This window comes from Bos grunniens, chromosome 24 (genome assembly GCF_055505025.1).
Source record: "Bos grunniens cultivar Pamir isolate PY7600 chromosome 24, Bosgru_T2T1.0, whole genome shotgun sequence".
Lineage (NCBI taxonomy): Eukaryota > Metazoa > Chordata > Mammalia > Artiodactyla > Bovidae > Bos > Bos grunniens.
Window position 1 is genome coordinate 38,715,991 of NC_141188.1, and position 18,228 is coordinate 38,734,218.

General features: G+C 47.5%; 1 protein-coding gene, 1 non-coding gene and 1 pseudogene across 4 annotated transcripts in view; 1 reads left to right on the plus strand and 2 right to left on the minus strand.

Annotated features, from left to right (window-relative positions):
- EMILIN2 (elastin microfibril interfacer 2) overlaps positions 1 to 18,228 on the plus strand; it is a 59,188-nt gene that overhangs the window by 28,887 nt on the left and 12,073 nt on the right. For all 3 annotated transcript variants that reach the window (XM_086373089.1, XM_086373090.1, XM_086373091.1), the window contains 2 exons: positions 113 to 288; positions 9,391 to 11,304. In XM_086373089.1, coding sequence (XP_086229215.1) covers positions 113 to 288; positions 9,391 to 11,304 — 2,090 coding nt within the window. The remainder of the gene's footprint in view (positions 1 to 112; positions 289 to 9,390; positions 11,305 to 18,228) is intronic.
- Positions 2,586 to 2,968, minus strand: LOC147346088 (ubiquitin-ribosomal protein eL40 fusion protein pseudogene; annotated as a pseudogene).
- LOC147346089 (U6 spliceosomal RNA) lies at positions 4,577 to 4,679 on the minus strand. Its single transcript, XR_015154207.1, has one exon. It is a non-coding gene; the product is annotated as a U6 spliceosomal RNA (small nuclear RNA).

Below are 18,228 nucleotides of genomic sequence, written 5' to 3' on the forward strand. Positions count from 1 at the left end.
TCATACTGCAGAGAGCAGTGACCCAGGGCCTCTTCACTTGGGTGCAGCCAGGAAGGCCGGGGTGTCTGCCGCAGCAACCAGTAACAAGAGATGCCACCTTGCTCTTTGGCAGGTATCGCGTGAATGTCAGACCCAGGTACGTCACCAGGTACAAGACGGTGACGCAGTTGGAATGGAGGTGCTGCCCTGGCTTCAGGGGGGGAAACTGCCAAGAAGGTCCCAGAGACCCTGGGAGGATGCCCCGCCCCATGCCTGCTCGGCCCCGCAACAGCATGAAGAAACCCACAGGTAACTCACTGCTTTCCTGTGCTCACCTCTGCTCATCACCGCTCCTTCCAACTCCAGGCTTTGTGAGTTACATGCAGGGGTTTCCCAGAGCTTCCAAGAACACACCCGTATGCCTGCAGGAAGCACGTGGCACACACATTGATGTGCAGAAGCAGTAGCGATTGGAAGACAAACTTTTAAAAAATAAATTGCTTTGTTAGGGCCAGCTGGTTGTGAAAACCAAGACCTTAGAGGAGATGAGGCTGGGTTCAGCCTTGTGTGGCCTGAGGCAGAGACAGAAGAGATTCTCATGTAATGATGTAATGACGCCTGGTTTGTTTTTACTTTAGTTTTCATGTGCAAGCTCCCTTAAGACTGAATTTGAAGTCGCTAAAATTGTTTGTTGTGTTTTTAAATAGGGAAATAGAATCATTCTTATTCTGTTTGGGGTGAGATACTCAGCAGTAAAAGAATCTGCCCACAGTGCAGGAGACATAGGAAACACGAGTTCAGACCCTGGGTCAGGAAGATCCCCTGGAGGAGGGCATGGCAACCCGGTATTCTTTCCTGGAGAATCCCATGGACAGAGGAGCTTGGTGGGCTCCAGTCCATGGGGTTGCAAGAGTCGGACACAAATGAAGCGACCAAGCACAAGCGAGCATATTTGCAAAGCTAAGCCCAGAGTTAGAAGTATCCACTGAGGTGGTTCTTAATTTGCTTCTGATTATTTTTTTAAGTGAATTAGCACAAACTCAATGAATAGTTTAGAAAGCAATGATAATTTTCACCTTGTCTTTTTTTAAAATATTCATTTACTTATTTACTTATGAGGCCATGCTGGGTCTTAATTGGAAGATGTGGAATCTTTTAATATTTCCCTGACCGGGGATTGAACCTGGGCCCCTTGAGTTGGAAGCACAGAGGCTTAGCCACTGGGATCACCAGGGAAGTCCCGCCTTGGCTTTTAAGTAAAACATTAACAAACAGTAAAGAATCTGCTGGCAGTGCAGGAGCCTGGGTTTGATCCCTGGGTCGGGAATATCCCTTGGAGAAGGGAATGGCAACCCATTCGAGTGTTCTTGCCCGGAGAATCCCATGGACAGAGGAGCCTGGGCAGCTACAGTGCATGGGTTTGCAAAGAATCAGACATGACTGAGAAACTAACACTTAAGAGACTGACTTTTAAAAATTTTCTGGCCACACTGTGCAGCTTGTGGGATTTTAGTTCCCCAAGCAGGGATCGAACCCTTGCTCCCTTCATTGGAAGTGTGGGTCTTACCCACTGGACCACCAGGGAAGTCCCCAAGAGGCTGACTTTTAGGGACAAAAATGTTTTGACATTTTATTCTACATCACTTTATCTTTCTTCTTTTTTAAAGTTCAGTCAGAAAACTTAGATTTTCTTTTGAGTTAGATGTTTAAGTCATTTTTAAATGATTATATTTTCTGATGAGGTGTTTTCCGTTTTGAAACTAGTGGTGTTTCTCAATATTCTCTGTAGAACAGATTTTATTTATTATTATTATTTTTTTTCTCACTGCTTCAGTCAACAAAAGGGAAAGTTTAGGAGAAGGAAATGGCAACCCACTCCAGTGTTCTTGCCTGAAGAATCCCAGGGATGGGGGAGCCTGGTGGGCTGCCGTCTATGGGGTCGCACAGAGTCGGCCACGACTGAAGCGACTTAGCAGCAGCAGCAGCAATCTTGAATCATACAAGTACTCCCTAATATTCAACAAAAATATAGCAAAATAATATCTTTAAACAAATTGATCTTAGGCAAAATCCCACCTGTGTAGTAGGCATGTAAAAAATATAACTACTCTTTGTTGGGCAATATAAAATGTTAAATGGAGCAGAATACCAAAAGACTAAAAATGAAGAAAGCCTGATTTAAGAATTTTGTTTTCATAAAGTGGACCTTTGTTTTAAATGTTGTCTTAAAAATGTTGGATTTACACAGCTTTAAAAATAAGCTCAGAATTTATATGTCAATCACTTTTAGCCCTTTTAAAGAACTCAATTGTGCATCTTGCTGTCATGAAGGATATAAAGATGGATTAGATGAGCTGTTGTTTTTCTTACTGTTATAAGCTTAGTTTCGTGCATTATGACAAATTCAGAGGCAGAAGAGTTTGTAGGTATTGAAATCATTGCTAGTTAATCACAGGTGTGAAATCATGAATGCTATAAAAAGTACATTTTCAGTAAAAGCTTTGCAATTTATAAAAAAAAAAAAAAAAAGAAAGGGAAAGTTTACTGAGGCCCCAGGGCCACAGGCAGGAGGCTGCCCTGTGGGCACAGAAGCCGGCAGAGGGGCCTTATTTGACATTCTTCCTGGGGTGCAGGTTGTTGGTGTGGCCACGCTTCTTGCAGCAGTTGACCGCGGGGCTATCGGTGATCGTAACACAGCCGACGTCTTGTCTCAGTTGGATTTCTGAGCGAGGTGGCAGGGGGAAGGCTCAACGGTGCCGCTTCACAGATGAAGCACTAAGTTCAGGTGAACTCTTTCTGAATTTTGTAGTCTGACAGAGCACAGCTCATCCTCCAGCTGTGTGCCGGCAAAAACTAGATGCTGCTGGTCAGGCGGGATACCTTCCTGATCATGGATTTTGACCTTGACATTCTCAGTGATGTCGCTGGGCTTGACCTCAGGGGCGATGGTCCTGCCCTTCAGGGTCTTCACAAAAGTCAGCATCTCTGCCTCTGCTGCAAGGCTGCCGCCACCGACCTGTAAAACAGATTTTAAAATAACTGTTTATTACAAAAGTAATGCATATCAATTAAAGAATGTTTGTAACATATGGGGCTTCCCTTGTGGATCAGCTGGTAAAGAATCCGCCTGCAAAGCAGGAGACCTAGGTTCGATCCCTGGGTTGGGAAGATCCCCTGGAGAAGGGAAAGGCTACCCACTCCAGTATTCTGGCCTGCAGAATTTCGTGGACTGTATAGTCCATGGGGTCGCAGAGAGTCAGACACAACTGAGCAACCTTTACTTTCACTTGAAACATATAGGAAAAATATTTAAGTACATATCGTCTTGAACTTCCCCGGTGGTCCAGTAGTTAAGACTCCGTGTTCCTGTGGCAGGTGCCTGGGTTCCATCCCCGGTTGGGGAACTAAGATCCTGCATGCTGCACAGCCAGGCCAGGAAAAGGAAGGAAAAAAAAAAAATACATCTAATCTTACCACCAAACGAGAAGTACTGTTAACATTTTACTATAAAATACTGCTCTCTTTCCTGTATCTGCATATACATTTTGTTAAAGAAAAATATATTCATCCCACAAATATTTATTGAGCTTCTGGATCTGCAGTCTTTATACTTAGGTGTTTTGGAGAAAAAGTCAAGGCAGACACTAGATAAGTAATCACATCAGAGCACAGTCAGGGCTCTGATGGGGGCTCTGAGAGGGCGCGTTGGATCACAGTAGACAGTTTATTTCTGTTTTGTTTACTTTTAGATTTTGTCTTGTAAAAGTTTAAGCATACATATAGTTTAATGAGTTGAATCGCTTTATAATATGAAGACTATTAGGAAAAGCAGTGATTCCCTTTCTCTGCCAGTTTCCCTTCTCAGGAGTAATTGCTTTAAACTCTTATAATTTTTCTTTTAAATTGAAGTATAGTTGATTTACAATATTAACTATAGCTCTACAACAAAGTGACTCAGTGTTTTCATGGATTATACTTCATTTAAAGTTATTGCAGAATAATGGCTGTATTTCCCTGTGCTGTATAATATGTCCTTGTGGCTTATTTATTTTATACACAGTAGTGTGTATCTCTTAATCTCCTGCCCCAGTCTTGTCCCTCCCCTTTTCCCTCTCCCCACTGGTAACCACCAGTTTGTTCTCTGTATCTGTGAATTTGTTCTTGTTTTTATATATACATCCATTTGTTTTATTTTTTAGCTTCCACACATAAGTGGTAACGTAGGGTATTTGTCTTTCTCTAGTCTGATTTTTATTTCTGTAAGCATAGTACCCTCCAGATCTGTCTATATTGTTGCAAATGGCATTATTATAGCTGAGCAGTATTCCATTGTATATGTGTATACACCATATCTTCTTTATCCATTTATCTGTTGATGGACGTGTGTGTGTGTATGTGTGCTAAGTTGCTCAGTCCTGTCTGACTCTTTGCCCGCCAGGCTCCTCTGTCCATGGGATTCTCCAGGAAGGAATACTGGAGTGGGTTGCCATGCCCTCCCCCAGGAGATCCTCCCGATCCAGGGATTGAACTTGTGTCTAAGTCTCCTGCATCAGCAAGCGGATTCTTTACCACTAATACCACCACTCTTAGGTTGCTTAAAAACATGGACTGCTTCACACACGTGCCATCCTTGTGCAGGGACCATGCTAATCTTCTCTGCACCCTCCCAGTTTTAGTATATGTGCTGCTGATGTGAGCATTTCTTTAAACTCTTTAGATGGTCTTTTGGAATTTACTCCACATCCTTGACTTCTCATTATGGAAGGTGAGGAATTAAGTCCCTTTGCTCTAACATGAGGCTTCCACACCCCCGTCCTTTGCATTCAGTTATGCTGTGTTTTTGTCTGTTCCCTGTTTATTGGATCCACAGTAGTTGGTACATCGTGTTTACAGCTGAGCCCTGCAGTGTGCTATGAATATGTTACCTTTTCTACACAGTTTTTTGATTTCTCTAGTGTTAATAATTATGTTTTTCTTTGCTTGGTTTTCTATATTTTTAATCCCTGCTTCAACCCAGACTCTCTGCTGGTTATCTACATGCCCCCTCTGTATGTTCAGATACATCAGTTCCGTCTTGAAATCTCTCCTAGAGCTTTCCCGGCTGCCCCACCTGGAGTGGTCCCTGCTTGTCCTCGTTCACCGCTGCCGCCCTGCGATCTTCACGGACTTCTCTCCTGTCTGTTCCCTGCTTCCCGTCCGCCCCCCACCCGCCCCGCTTGCTCTTCCTTATCTTATCCCCTTGTTTTGGTCAAGCACATCATTCAGTAGTTTCATGAGGAGATTGCGTGGGAGGTAAACTTTTGGACATGCTAGTCTACAAGTATATTTACTCCAGCTTCAGAATTCTAGATTGGAAATAATTTTCCTTTAGAATTTTAAACACATTGCTCAGTTTTCTTCTGGTTTTCAAAAAGGAACCCTCCTACACTGTTGGTTGGAAGGTACATTAGGACAGCCACTATGGAGAACAGTATGGCGGTTCCTTGAAAAACTAAAAAGAGTTTCTGTATGATCCAGTGAGCCCACTCCTGGGCATATATCCAGAGAAAATCATAATTCAAAGAGATACATGCACCCTAATGTTCATTGCATTACTATTTACAATAGCCAAGACATGGAAGCAACCTGAATGTCCATAGACAGATGAATGATAAAGCAGACAGGCTGCATATATACAATGAAATATTACTCAGCATAGGAAGAATGAATGAGGCCACTTGTAGCAATATGGATGGACCTAGACATTATCATACTAAGTGAAGTAAATCAGAGAAAGACAGATTTCATGTGATATCACTTTATGTGGAATCTAAAAAAAAAAGACACAAATGAGCTTGTTTGCAAAAACAGGAACAGACTTACAGACATAGAAAACAAACTTATGGTTACCAAAGGGGGAAGCTGGGGGAGGGATAAATTAGGAATTTGGGACTGGCAGATATACACTGCTATATATAAAATACATAAACAAGGACCATGGAACTCAATACTTGTAATATTCAATATCTTGTAAATAATCTATATGGGGAAAAAATATATATGGGATAAAAGAATATATATACAAAAGATTATATGTATTTATATTTCTATCTGAATACCTGAAACTGGGCTTCCTAGGTGGCTCAGTTGTAAAGAATACATCTGCCAATGCAGGAGATGAGGGTTCGATCCCTGGGTCAGGAAAATCTCCTGGAGGAGGAAATGGCAACCCACTCCAGTGTTCTTGCCTGGAAAATCCCATGCACAGAGGAGCCTGGCAGGCTACAGTCCATGTGGTTGCAAAAGAGTTGGACAGGTCTGAGCAATTAAAGAAGAGAATCCCTGAAACTAACACAACATTATAAATCCATTATGCTTCAATTTAAAAATTCTTTTTCTTCTAGTTCCCAATGCACTGTGAAAACCATTCTGATTCCCAATTTTTTATGTGTGACTTGGTCGGGGTTTCTTTTGTTTGTTTTGTTTGTGTTGTTTTTGCCATTAATGGGATTTCAGAATGAAAGGAAGTGCTTATCCTCAGTCCACCATCATTATAATGCACACACTGTTTTGGGCACTTATTTTTAAATTTTTAACTGATTTTAATTTTTAATTGATGAAAAAACATCATGTCATTAGATATTCTCTAGTGTCATGTCTTGGCTGCATAGAGTGTGGTTGTTTGGATACAACCTTGTACTTTTGGCCCCTAAGGCCGTTTTCAGTTTTTCATTATTCTATAGATAGTATTTGAATAAGTACTTTTTCTGTTAAATTTTTGGATTCATCCGTATTATTTACTAGAATAAATTTCTAGAAGTGTAATTGCAGAGTCCAAAGGACTCTGAGTATTTTGATACATTCTCCAAGTTATTCTTCCAAAAATTTGTAGCAGTTTTTTTAGTCACCAGTAGTATATGAAGGAAAAACATCTGCTTACATTCTGATCCTCCCCTCTTCTCCTGCCCTTTAAAAAAAATTTCCTTTGCTCAGAACAGCATTTCATTTGTACGTGACTTACTGACTTTTATGTCTAGTATCCTGAGAGAATTTTTTCAGTATGGAAAACAAGATGTTCTTTCTAGTTTTCTGCTTGGGAGTTAGAACATTTAAACTCAAGCCTCGGTTTTACCACTAAGTTGCTTTTAATGAATGATAACTGTTGTTATGATCATCTGCAAAAGTTAGAGGAGGAAAAAACAATGACCATTAAGCTCAAATATCTACCACATTCTAAACTTACTTCCAGTTTGTCAGTGTACATGAGTGCATTTTATGTCATAATCTGTGTTGTGTGTGGCTTTTTCCACTTTACTTGCTAGGTCTCAGTATTGTCAGCAGGCTTGTTGATGTTAATTCTTTAATTCCTTTCTTTTTTATATTAATTTTTACATTTTATTTTTTGGCTGTGTCACACAACTTGTGAGATCTTAGTTCCCAGTGTATTAGTTGCTCTGCTGTTGCTGCTGCTGCTGAGTCGCTTCAGTCGTGTCCGACTCTGTGTGACCCCATAGACGGCAGCCCACCAGGCTCCCCCATCCCTGGGATTCTCCAGGCAAGAACACTAGAGTGGGTTGCCATTTCCTTCTCCAGTGCATTAAAGTGAAAAGTGAAAGTGAAGTTGCTCAGTCGTGTCGGACTCTTTGGGACCCCATGGACTGCAGCCCACCAGGCTCCTCCGTCCACGGGATTTTCTAGGCAAGAGTACTGGAGTGGGGTGCCATTCCCTTCTCCGGGGGATCTTCCCAACCCGGGGATTGAACCTGGATGTCCTGCATTGCAGGCAGATTCTTTACTGTCTGAGCCGCCAGGGAAGCCGGGATCAAACCTGGGCCCACAGCAGTGGAAGCAAAGAGTCCTAATCATAAGATCACCAGCTGCTGCTGCTGCTGCTAAGTCGCTTCAGTCGTGTCTGACTCTGTGCGACCCCACAGACGGCAGCCCACCAGGCTCCCCCGTCCCTGGGATTCTCCAGGCAAGAACACTGGAGCGGGTTGCCATTTCCTTCTCCGATGCATGAAAGTGAAAAGTGAAAGGGAAGTCGCTCAGTCCTGTCTGACTCTTAGCGACCCCATGGACTGCAGCCTACCAGGCTCCTCCGTCCATGGGATTTTCCAGGCAAGAGTACTGGAGTGGGGTGCCATTGCCTTCTCCTAGATCACTAGGGAAGTCCCTTAACCTCTTTCAAGTATTCCTTGTGTTCTGTGACATCATGTGCCTCAGATTTTGATGACCTTTTTTTGGTTTCTCTATTTATATCATGTTTATTTTCATGACTCACCACAATTATTTTATGACTTTTTCTTTTGGGCTGTTTCCTTGTGGGGTATATTTCCCAAAGTAGAATTATCAAAAATTCAATGTTTGGGGACTTCCCTGGTGGTCCAGTGGTTAGGCACTTTCACTTTGGGGGCCCAGGTTCAATCTCTGGTCTTGGATCTGAGATCTCAAAGCTGAGTGGGACATGGGTAAAAAAAGATTTCAATGTATTCTTTGACTTAGTGAATCTCACTACATAGGGCCACATGGCTGTGTTGTTGGGAGACACCAATAGACTCTGTTTTATCTCTCTTTTGCTTTTAGTTTCCCAACTGCATGGTGGTGCTAAACAATGTCTGTGAGACTCTTAGCACAGGGATGCTAATAAAAGAAAGAGACTATTTAGGAGTTGCTTGGAGGATAACTTGCTGCTCTCATGATATCGTGTGCCTGTGTGTTAAGTCACTTCAGTCGTGTCCAACTCTTTGGGACCCCATGGACTGTAGCCCACCACGCTCCTCCGTCCGTGGGATTCTCCAGGCAAGAATACTGGAATGGGTTGCCATTCCCTTCTCCAGGGGATCTTCCTGATCCAGGAATTGAACCTGCGTCTCCTGTGGCTTCTGCATCGTAGGCAGATTCTTTACCGCTGAGCCACCGGGGAAGCCATGGTATCATACCACCCAACAACTAATGGGTGGATCCCAAGTGGCTTCTTGTGGTTACAGAATGCAGTCAGCTGTCGGGGTGTGGCTGCAGTTACAAATGTGGGAATGATATGTTCCGATGATAATATAAGTAAAGAATATTTCCCTTCAGGGTGAAAGAGACCATTGTATATCTGTCATGTGTCCTGTGAATATTCTCTTGACAACCAGAGGAGGGAAGATAGTCACTTCGCCTCATAGATGAGGGGATTATAGTTCACAGAAGTGAATTAACTTGCTCGAGGGCGGACTGTAGACAGAAGAGCCAGAATCCCCTGGAGGTCTGTTTGACTTAACGCCCATCATCTTTTGCACTCCAGCGGAGTGACTGCCTGTGTGTGGTGAGAGGGGAGTGGTAGGGGAGGTTTGCGTGTATCCCAGGAGTACCCTGTCAATTGTCTTTGCAAAACTGGGTAAAAGGAGGAAGTGTTAAGTCGTGTCCGACTCTTTTTTTTCTTTGTAACAGACAATGAACCAAGCCGAGTCTCAGAGCCTAAGAACACTGTGTCACCCACTCCTGCAGCAGACCCAAGTCAGACAAGAGATCCAAAACAGGGGCCCCAGGAACTTCAGGAAAAGAAAATTCAGGTGCTGGAGGAGAAGGTTCTCCGGCTCACCAGGACGGTTCTGGACCTTCAGTCTTCCGTTGCTGGAGTGAGTGAAAACCTCAAACACGCCGTCCAGGACGATGCCAGCAAGATGCTGGCCTCATGGCTGAGCAACCTGCACCCCCGGCCAACGCCCATCAGCGCTGTGGGTGGAGAACCAGAAACAGTTCAGCCCCCCGGCATCCTCAGCAATAAGGAGTCAGGCATGAAGGACATCAAGTCTGAACTGGCTGAAGTCAAGGATGCCCTGAAGACCAAGAGTGACAAGCTGGAGGAGCTGGACGGGAAAGTGAAGGGCTATGAAGGGCAGCTCAGACAGCTCCAGGAGGCCGCCCAGGGCCCAACGGTCACCATGACGACCAGCGAGCTCTTCCAAGCCTACGTGGACAGTAAGATCGATGCCCTGAGGGAGGAGCTTATGGAAGGGATGGACCGAAAGCTGGCTGACCTGAAGAACTCGTGTGAGTACAAGTTGATCGGTTTCCAGCAGCACTGTGATGACTATGGGAGCAGCTACCTGGGAGTGATCGAGCTGATAGGAGAGAAGGAGGCCAAGCTGAGAAAAGAAATCAGTGACCTTCAGGCCCGGGTCCAAGACCCTCCAGCCCATGCAAACTGCTGTGACGGTACCAAGCCTGGTGACTTGGGGCCACAGATCAAGATGTTAGACCAGAAAATCGAAAGAGTTTCTGAAGCGACAAGAATGCTGAATGCACGACTAGACAATGAGTTTGACCGCCTCGAGGCTCCAGAGCCGGATGTGGACTTCGATGCCAGATGGCATGAACTGGATGCAAGGATCAACGTGACAGAGAGGAATGCAGAAGAGCACTGCTTTTACATTGAAGAAACCCTCCGGGGGACCATTAGTGGGGAGGTGGACGGCCTGAGGCAGCTGCTTGATCAGAAAATACAGTCCCTGGAGGAGCGGCTGGGGAGCGCCCTCCTGGAGATGGTGAATGGCTCAGAGATGGTACCTGCTCCCCCAGTGGCAGCCCCGCCCACTGTGTCGGGGGCTGGGCCCCCGCAGGTCATGATGGAGTTGAAGCGCCTGAAGGACCAAGTGCGGGTGGTGGAGGACATGTGCCTGCAGAACCTCCGAGGAGAGCCTCGAGGGATGGAAGACACTTTGCGGAACGGGGGCGAGATGGTGAGCCTTTTGAGATCTCTAAACGACACGATGCAGGGGAAGTTTCAGGACACTGAACACAGCATCCAGCGACTTCAGCAGGACTTCAGTTTTCTTTATTCTTGGCTCAACCACACAGATGACCACTTGAGACGTCTACAGAACGAGCTGAGTGGTGGTAGAGGAGGGAAAAAGGCTGCAGGGGGTGGGTGGTCCAAGGTGGGTGAGCCAGGGAGGACGGAGGCGCCCCTGCCGTCTCCCCAGGCCCCCCCAGCGCATTGCTGCGACCAGCTGGAGGGCAGGTGGCAGCGGCTGCAGGACCTCGTCCTCAGCGAGCTGGACACTTGTAAGGAGAAGACGCACGGAGTCCAGAGGGAGGTGTCCGTGGTGGAGGACAGGGTGTCTCACGTGGAGAAGACCTGTAGCAAGCTGGACTCCATCTCTGGGAGCCTTCAGAAGATCAAGGAGGGGCTCAACAAGCACATGAACAGCCTCTGGAGCTGCGTCCGGCAGATGAACGGGACGCTCCGGACACACTCCAGAGAGATCTCCGGCCTGAAGAATTCCGTCCAGCAGTTCTACAGCCACGTCTTCCAGATTTCTACTGACCTGCAAGACCTGATCCGGTTTCAGCCATCGGCAAGTAAGTGCACCTTTGCCTTCCCATTTTAAGTATTTGTAACGCGTGTTCTGCTAGATTTTGGATGGTTTGTGGCATGAGCCACGTCACTGCTGGCCCAAAGTGTGCTTCGTAGATGGGGTGGGGAAAGTGCGTGAATTGTCTGGTGCTGAGTAGCAATGAGACAAAGACCAACAGTGAGAGCAAGTGTTTAGAAACTTAGAATAACTTGACGTCACCGTAGCACTCAAGCACACGATTTGTGCGTTTTGTAAGTTATCAGCCCACAACAGGTTGAAAATACAGAAGGAAAACTGGTCCTTGCCCTCAGGTAGGTGGCAGAAGGCTGATCTATACTGTCATGTTGGGGAGCTTAGATTTGGGGTCAGATTTGTGGCCTAACAGCTTGGGGCAATGGGCATGTTGTCCTGTCTTCTACTCAGGGAGTCTCCTGTATGCACACCCCTTCACCTCTCTGAAAACATCACTTCTTGTTTGCTGGTGTCATTATCATCTTTGGGCAATCTCTTGTTCCCTAAAACCTAGGGCCTCGATGATGGCAAGTAGAACGCATTGTGTTCCTTTCCAAAGACAGAGAGAGGACCCTGGACAGAGTACTTTAGGGGCAGGAACTGTTCAATGCCCCAGCACGCCCAGAACAAGGATGCTCATCGGCTGTGCTTAGGGAGATTCATGCTACACACTCTGTATGCACATCCGTGCTAAGTCCCTTCAGTCATCTCTGTTTCTTTGTGACCCCATGAACTGTAGGGGGCCAGGCTTCTCTGTCCATGGGATTCTCCAGGCAAGAATACTGGAGTGGGTTGTTATCTCCTTTTGCAGGCAATCTTCCTGACCCCAGGGATCAAACCTGTGTCTCCTGTGGCTCTTGCATCGCAGGCAGATTCTTTACCATTATACATTTCACTCTTGACAAATGTTTGTTGAATGAATGAATGGACTGAATGAATGGTCCCTTAATAGTACTGAGTGACATATTCAAGTTAACATTTTTGTTACCTGGGGGCTCAGCATGTCATCCCTGAAGGACAGAGCCTCCCTGGTACCTGGATTCAGCAACCTCAGTGCTGAGCAGAGTTTTATTTTTAAAATTTTATTTATTTATTTTCGGCTGTGTTCGGTCCTCATTGCCGAGCAGAATTTCTCTAGTTGCAGACAGCGGAGGCTACTTCCTAGTTGGAGTGTGTGGGCTTTCTCCCTGCAGTTGCAGCTCCCAGGCTCCAGAGCACAGGCTTAGTAGTTGGGGCACATGGGCTGCTCCCCGCAGGGACATGTTCTAAAGTCGCACAGTGGAGGCAGGGTGGGGACCCTGGGTGCTGTCGTCCAGGCCAGCCCACGTCTCCTCTGTGTCTCCCCAAAACGAACGCAGACTCACAGGTCCACGAGGACAAGGGAGGGCCAGCCGTGTGCCAAGAAGGACTCCACCTCCTGACCAGTCCTCTCCCTGTTTTCTTTCCCCCTGTCTTCCCTGCTGGCCTGTGTTGCCTTTTCACCTTGCTCAGCTCCAGGTGACAAAGGCCCTCATGTGTTGATGCTAGTTCTTGGCCTGGTGTGAGCCTATGGGATTTTAGGATTGGGTCCTATTGGAAAAGGCCCTGATGCTGGGAAAGATTGAAGGCAAAAGGAGAAGGGGGAAGCAGAGGATGAGATAGTTGGATAGCATCACCGCCTTAATGGACATGGATGTGAGCAAACTCCAGGAGATAGTGGAGGACAGAAGAGCCTGATGGGCTGCAGTCCATGGGGTTGCAAAGAGCTGGACACAGCTTAGCAACTGCATAATAGCAACTGCATAACAGCAACAACAACGCAGCTGGGACTTACAGCCTGAGGAGAGGAGAGCCAGGGCCTGATCCCAGGGAAGTGGGAAGTCTGAAGTGGTCAGTGGGACACGCTTTGAACCTTCCCAGAGATAAGGAGTTTGTAGATAAGGAATTACCCAGGCCAGTCCTGCTATTTATAACCTCCATCCCCTCCCCCCAGGCCCACACAGCTCCCAGATCTCTGGAATGCTGGGGAAAGGTCAGGGGACCCTGTGTGTGTTCATAGGGTGATTGTGCCTCCTGGTGACAGTTCTGTCTGGACTGTGCTTTGTAACAACAGATCGAAGCAGATAGTTCCAGTTGATTTGCAGCTCCCGGGCGGCGTGGGAAGCTGTGTTAACTCCTTCACGCTTGGCTGTGGAAAGAGGGGTTGGGGTGAATGCCTGTAAAGGGAAGGTGGCTCCCACAAGATGCTCCTTTTGGAATGAATCCATTGTCGTGAGAGTAGAATGCATGGACTTTCGGGAACTCCATTGATTGAGAAGAGTTAACAATACACAGGCCGAGGCTGTCCATTCTTGCAGCGCATCCAGGTCCGGGAGAACCTGAGTGTCAGGGGTCACTGGGTGAGTTTAGAGCTCAGGTCACAGCGCCCCGTGAAGAGTCAGCAGCACATTTATTGAGTGCTTACTGTGTGCAGCAGTGACTCAGTGGACATGAGTTTGAGCAAACTCTGGGAGATGGTGAAGGACAGGGGAGCCTGGCGTGCTGCAGTCCCTGGGGTCACAAGGAGTCGGACACGACTTAGTGACTAAACAGCCACTGTGTGCAGGGCTCCGTGAGGGATGAGGAGGTGAGTGGCACAACCCTGGCCTTCCGGGCATTTCCAGGCCCAGGTTTGGGGGTGGGGGAGTGACACACACAGGCCTGCAGAGAGGGTGAACGAGATGGTGTATCAGGGCTCGTCCTTGTAGTTCACTGGCTCTTACTGAGCCCGTCTTGTGTGGGAGTGATGAGCTTATGTGTGTGGAGCACAGGGATGGCAGTGCAGGGGACAATGACAGTTTGAGGGGGACAAGTAGGCAGAGATGGTCACGGCCACCGTGGAAGTCAGGGAGCACTTCTCTGAGTTGATGAGGCCTTCTCATCAAGGTTGAGTAGGTTGCGAGTTCATAGGCCAGTAGGGTGAAGGGTGAGATGGTGTGATGAGAGAGACTTCTGAAAGGGGGCGATGCTGGAGCTTGTACCGAACGGTGAGTTGTTGCTCAGTCCCTCAGTTGTGTCTGACTCTATGCGACCCCATGGACTGCAGCACGCCAGGCCTCCCTGTCCTGCACCGTCTCCCAGAGTTTGCTCAAATTCACGTGCGTTGAGTTGATGATGCCATCCAACTATCTCATCCTCTGTCGCCCCCTTCCCCTCCTGCCCTCAATCTTTCCTAGCATCAGGGTCTTTTCCAGCGAGTCAGCTCTTCACATCAGGTAGCCAAAGGATTGGCGCTTCAGCATCAGTCCTTCCAACGAACATTTAGAGTTGATTTCCTTTAGGACTGACTGGTTTGATCTCCTTTCAGTCCAAGGGACTCTTGAGAATCTTCTGCACCACAGTTTGAAAGCATCAATTCTTCAGTGCTCAGCCTTCCTTATGGTCCAACTCGCACATCTGTACATGACTACTGGAAGGGTTCAGAGAAGCAGGAGGGGAGGGCGTCCCTGCTGAGGGGTGGGATGGACCTGCTGTTTGCCGACCCCAGACCTTGGTGGCTTAAACAACAAGGCTTCATCACTTTCCATTGTTCTGCGGGGCAGGAACTGACTTGGCAGCTCTTCCGCTCCACTTGACATCAGCTCAAGTCACTCACTTGGCTGTGGTCAGGGGACCAGTGGGCTGGGCTGGGCTGAGCTGGAAGTTGCAGGAAGACCGGCCACGTGTTCCTGCGCAGGGCCATCCTCTCTCTCCACGTGGTGGACGTGCACCTTCTCTCAGCATGGTGGTCTCGGGGAGTCACACTTACCACAAGGCAAAAGCAGGAGCCCCTTCCAGGCGGGGCCCGGAGCTGGCACCATGTCCCTTCTGCCACATCCCATTGTTCAAAACAAGTCACCCTGAGAGATGACGCGGCTTGTGTGTTGGAAGGGGAGGAATATTAACGATTGTCATCATTGCTCCCACCGCAAGCCAAGGTGCGGAGCTGAGGGTGCAGGACATGGTCACCAGAGGCCAGATTGCTGGGCCAAGGACCTAGACTCTGCTGTTTCTGCCCCGCCTGCTGCCCTGTGCAGGGAGCCCATTCTCTTCTTTGGAAGCACCCAGAGGGAGCTGAACTGCCCAGCTGGCAGCGGGTGGGGAGGGTGGAGGGGGAACCAGAATGGCCTCAGCCAATGCTGAAAGCAGTCCCAGTCTCTTTGTATCCCTCACATCAGTGCAGACGTTCTTCCCTGGGTCTTAAAAGAGACTCTCGAGACTATATACAAATGTTTGGTTACTTTTTTGGACAGAAGGTCCCTGCCTTTCATCCAGGACTTGGAGAGGTGCCTAACTTCTAAAAGGTAAAGAACTAGTATATTTTTTTGGCTGCATCTTGCAGCTTGTGGGATCTTAGCTCCTCGACCAGGGATTGAACCCACATCCCCCACAGCGGAGGTGCAGAGTCAACCACTAGACTACCAGGGAAGTCCCTAGGACCACTGTATTTTCGTGACTGTCTCATCGTCCACTCTGTGAGGTAGCTGTCATGCCCTTTCCTGGGCCCCGTGTACCCCACCCCCCTTCATTCATACAGTCATTCATTCCACAAATAGTCATGTCCTTGCACTGGAGTTTTAGCCCTTGCAGGATCTAGAGGGGGAAGTCAGGGAATGCACAGCCCAGCAAATAAAGGTCTGATTTCAGCAGGCAATCAGTGTGCAGGGAAAGATAAGCAGAGGAGGTGACAGAGAACAGGGGACTTGGTGTTTTAGATGAGAAGTCAGGGAAGGTTGCTCAGTGGAGACGACCTTTGAGCAGAGACGTGAGTAAGATGAGGGAATGAGCCTTGTAGAGATCTGTTCCTGGCAGAGGGAACAGCATGTGCGAAGATCCTGAGGCAGGGATGTCTTTGTCCTGTTTGAGAACTCAGGACGTCAGTTTGATCAAGTCCATGAGCAAGGGGGAAGGTCACAGGCAATGAGGTCAGCGGGTAGGGGTCAGATCAGGTGGGATTTTGTAGGCTGAGATGACAGATTTGGATTTCAAGTATCATGAGAAACTCTTGGAGAATTTTGAGCCAGGAAGTGATTATTATTTCCCAAGTCTGTAATCCCAGCTACTCTACACATTCTTTGTGACTTTGGACAAATTATTTATCTACTTAATGCCTCACTTTCTATAGCTGTTAATTGGAGAGAATCATGGTGATAGTGATACTTCAAGAAGTTAGCATGATAACTATTGTTCCTGTGCATGCTAAATCATTTGAGTTGTGCCTGACTCTTTGAAGCCCCATGGACTGTAGCCCACCAGGCTCCTCTATCCATGGGATTCTCCAGGCATGAATAGTGGAGTGGGTTGCCATGCCCTCCTGCAGGGGATCTTCCTGACCCAGGGATCAAACTCACGTCTCCTGCATGGGCAGGTATGTTTACCACTAGCGCCGCCTGGGAAGCCCCCCTGTTCCTAAGGAGTATTTCTTTTCTTTTTCTATTTTTTGGCTGTTCTGTGTGGCATGTAGGATTTTTGTTCCCTGACTAGGAATCAAACTTATGCCTCCTGCAATGGAAGCAGGGAGTCTTAACCACTGAACCACGGAGAAGTCCCAGTAGTGTATTAAATAGTGACTGGCCCTTGGTCATCCCTCAGTATCAGCATGACTGTGACCCTCTGTCCCCTCTGCTGGACATCCCTTCTGCTTCTGGCTGAAATCCTCTCCTCTTCTTACAAGCATGCAGCCTCAGAGCAGTGAAGGTGGGCTCGCCCGCACTGCAGACGTGGGATGACAACCTTAGGTGTTCTGCTGAATGTTCTAGGGATCCAGAGGGTTTTGTTCTTTCCTTCTTTTTCTTGTTTTCTTGTCTAAATTGGGACTGAAGTGTAAAGTGTAAAAAGCTGAGAAATCTCCCCTCCCTAGCATTCAGGTTCTTGTTGTTCTTGTTTAGTCGCTCAGTTGTGTCCGACTCTGTGTGACCTAATGAACTAAGCCCGCCAGGCTCTTCTGTCCATGGAATTCTCCAGGCAAGAATAATGGAGTGGGTTGCCATTTCCTTCTCCAGGGGATATTCCTAAACCCAAGTCTCCTGCTTGGCAGGTGGATTGTTTACCTCCAGGGAAGCCCAACATTTAGGATTCATGGTTAGTAAATCAGGTTCTGAACGACAAGGGGATTGGGGAAGTCCTCTATTCTGTGGATGTGGCCTCAGAAGTCTGGACTTTTGTTTCAGTTCCCCCCACCCCCTCCCCCAGCTCCCTGTCCCGTTCTTTTAGCTGCTTCTTGTCCACAGTTGCCCGGTCTCCATGCTACTGTAGTTATTGGGTGGGGGCAGCTCCAGGCCCTGCCCCCCCCACCCCAGCGTGGCTCAAAGACAGAATCTGCTTCCTGCTGGGGCCCTGGGACCACCTGGCCTGCACCACAGCCTCTGAGCCCACACAGCCTCCCCATCACCCATCTGATCAGATACTGAGCCCCGGGCAGATTTGGGCATTTCTGCTGTTCCCCTTTCACTTGGGATAGTAGGCGAGTTCCTGGTATTGAGAAGCCTGGGGCTCCCACAGAGCTGAGCCAGGCAGAGGGACAGTCTCTGTGCCAGGGTAGCTCTCCTCCCCCACGTCATGGTTCCAAGAAGGGCCTTCCTGCCGGACATGCAGGACTGTTTCCACACACCCCAGGGACTGCTTCCTCTTTCCAATCTGCCACCCCTTTCTTCTGCAGATGTCTTCAGGCAATTTCTTGTAAGTACTTAAATTTTTTTTTTTTTTTTTGCGTATAGTCGATTTACAATGTTATGTTAGTTTCAGGTGTACAGCAAAGGGGTTCAGTTATACAGCCACACATGTTCATTCTGTTTCAGATCCTTTTCTCATATAGGTTATCCTGGAATATTGAGTAGAGCTCCCTAGGCCATACAGGAGATCCCATAGGTTATGCACCTTATATATAGTAGTGTGCATGTGTTCATCCCAAGTCCTGATT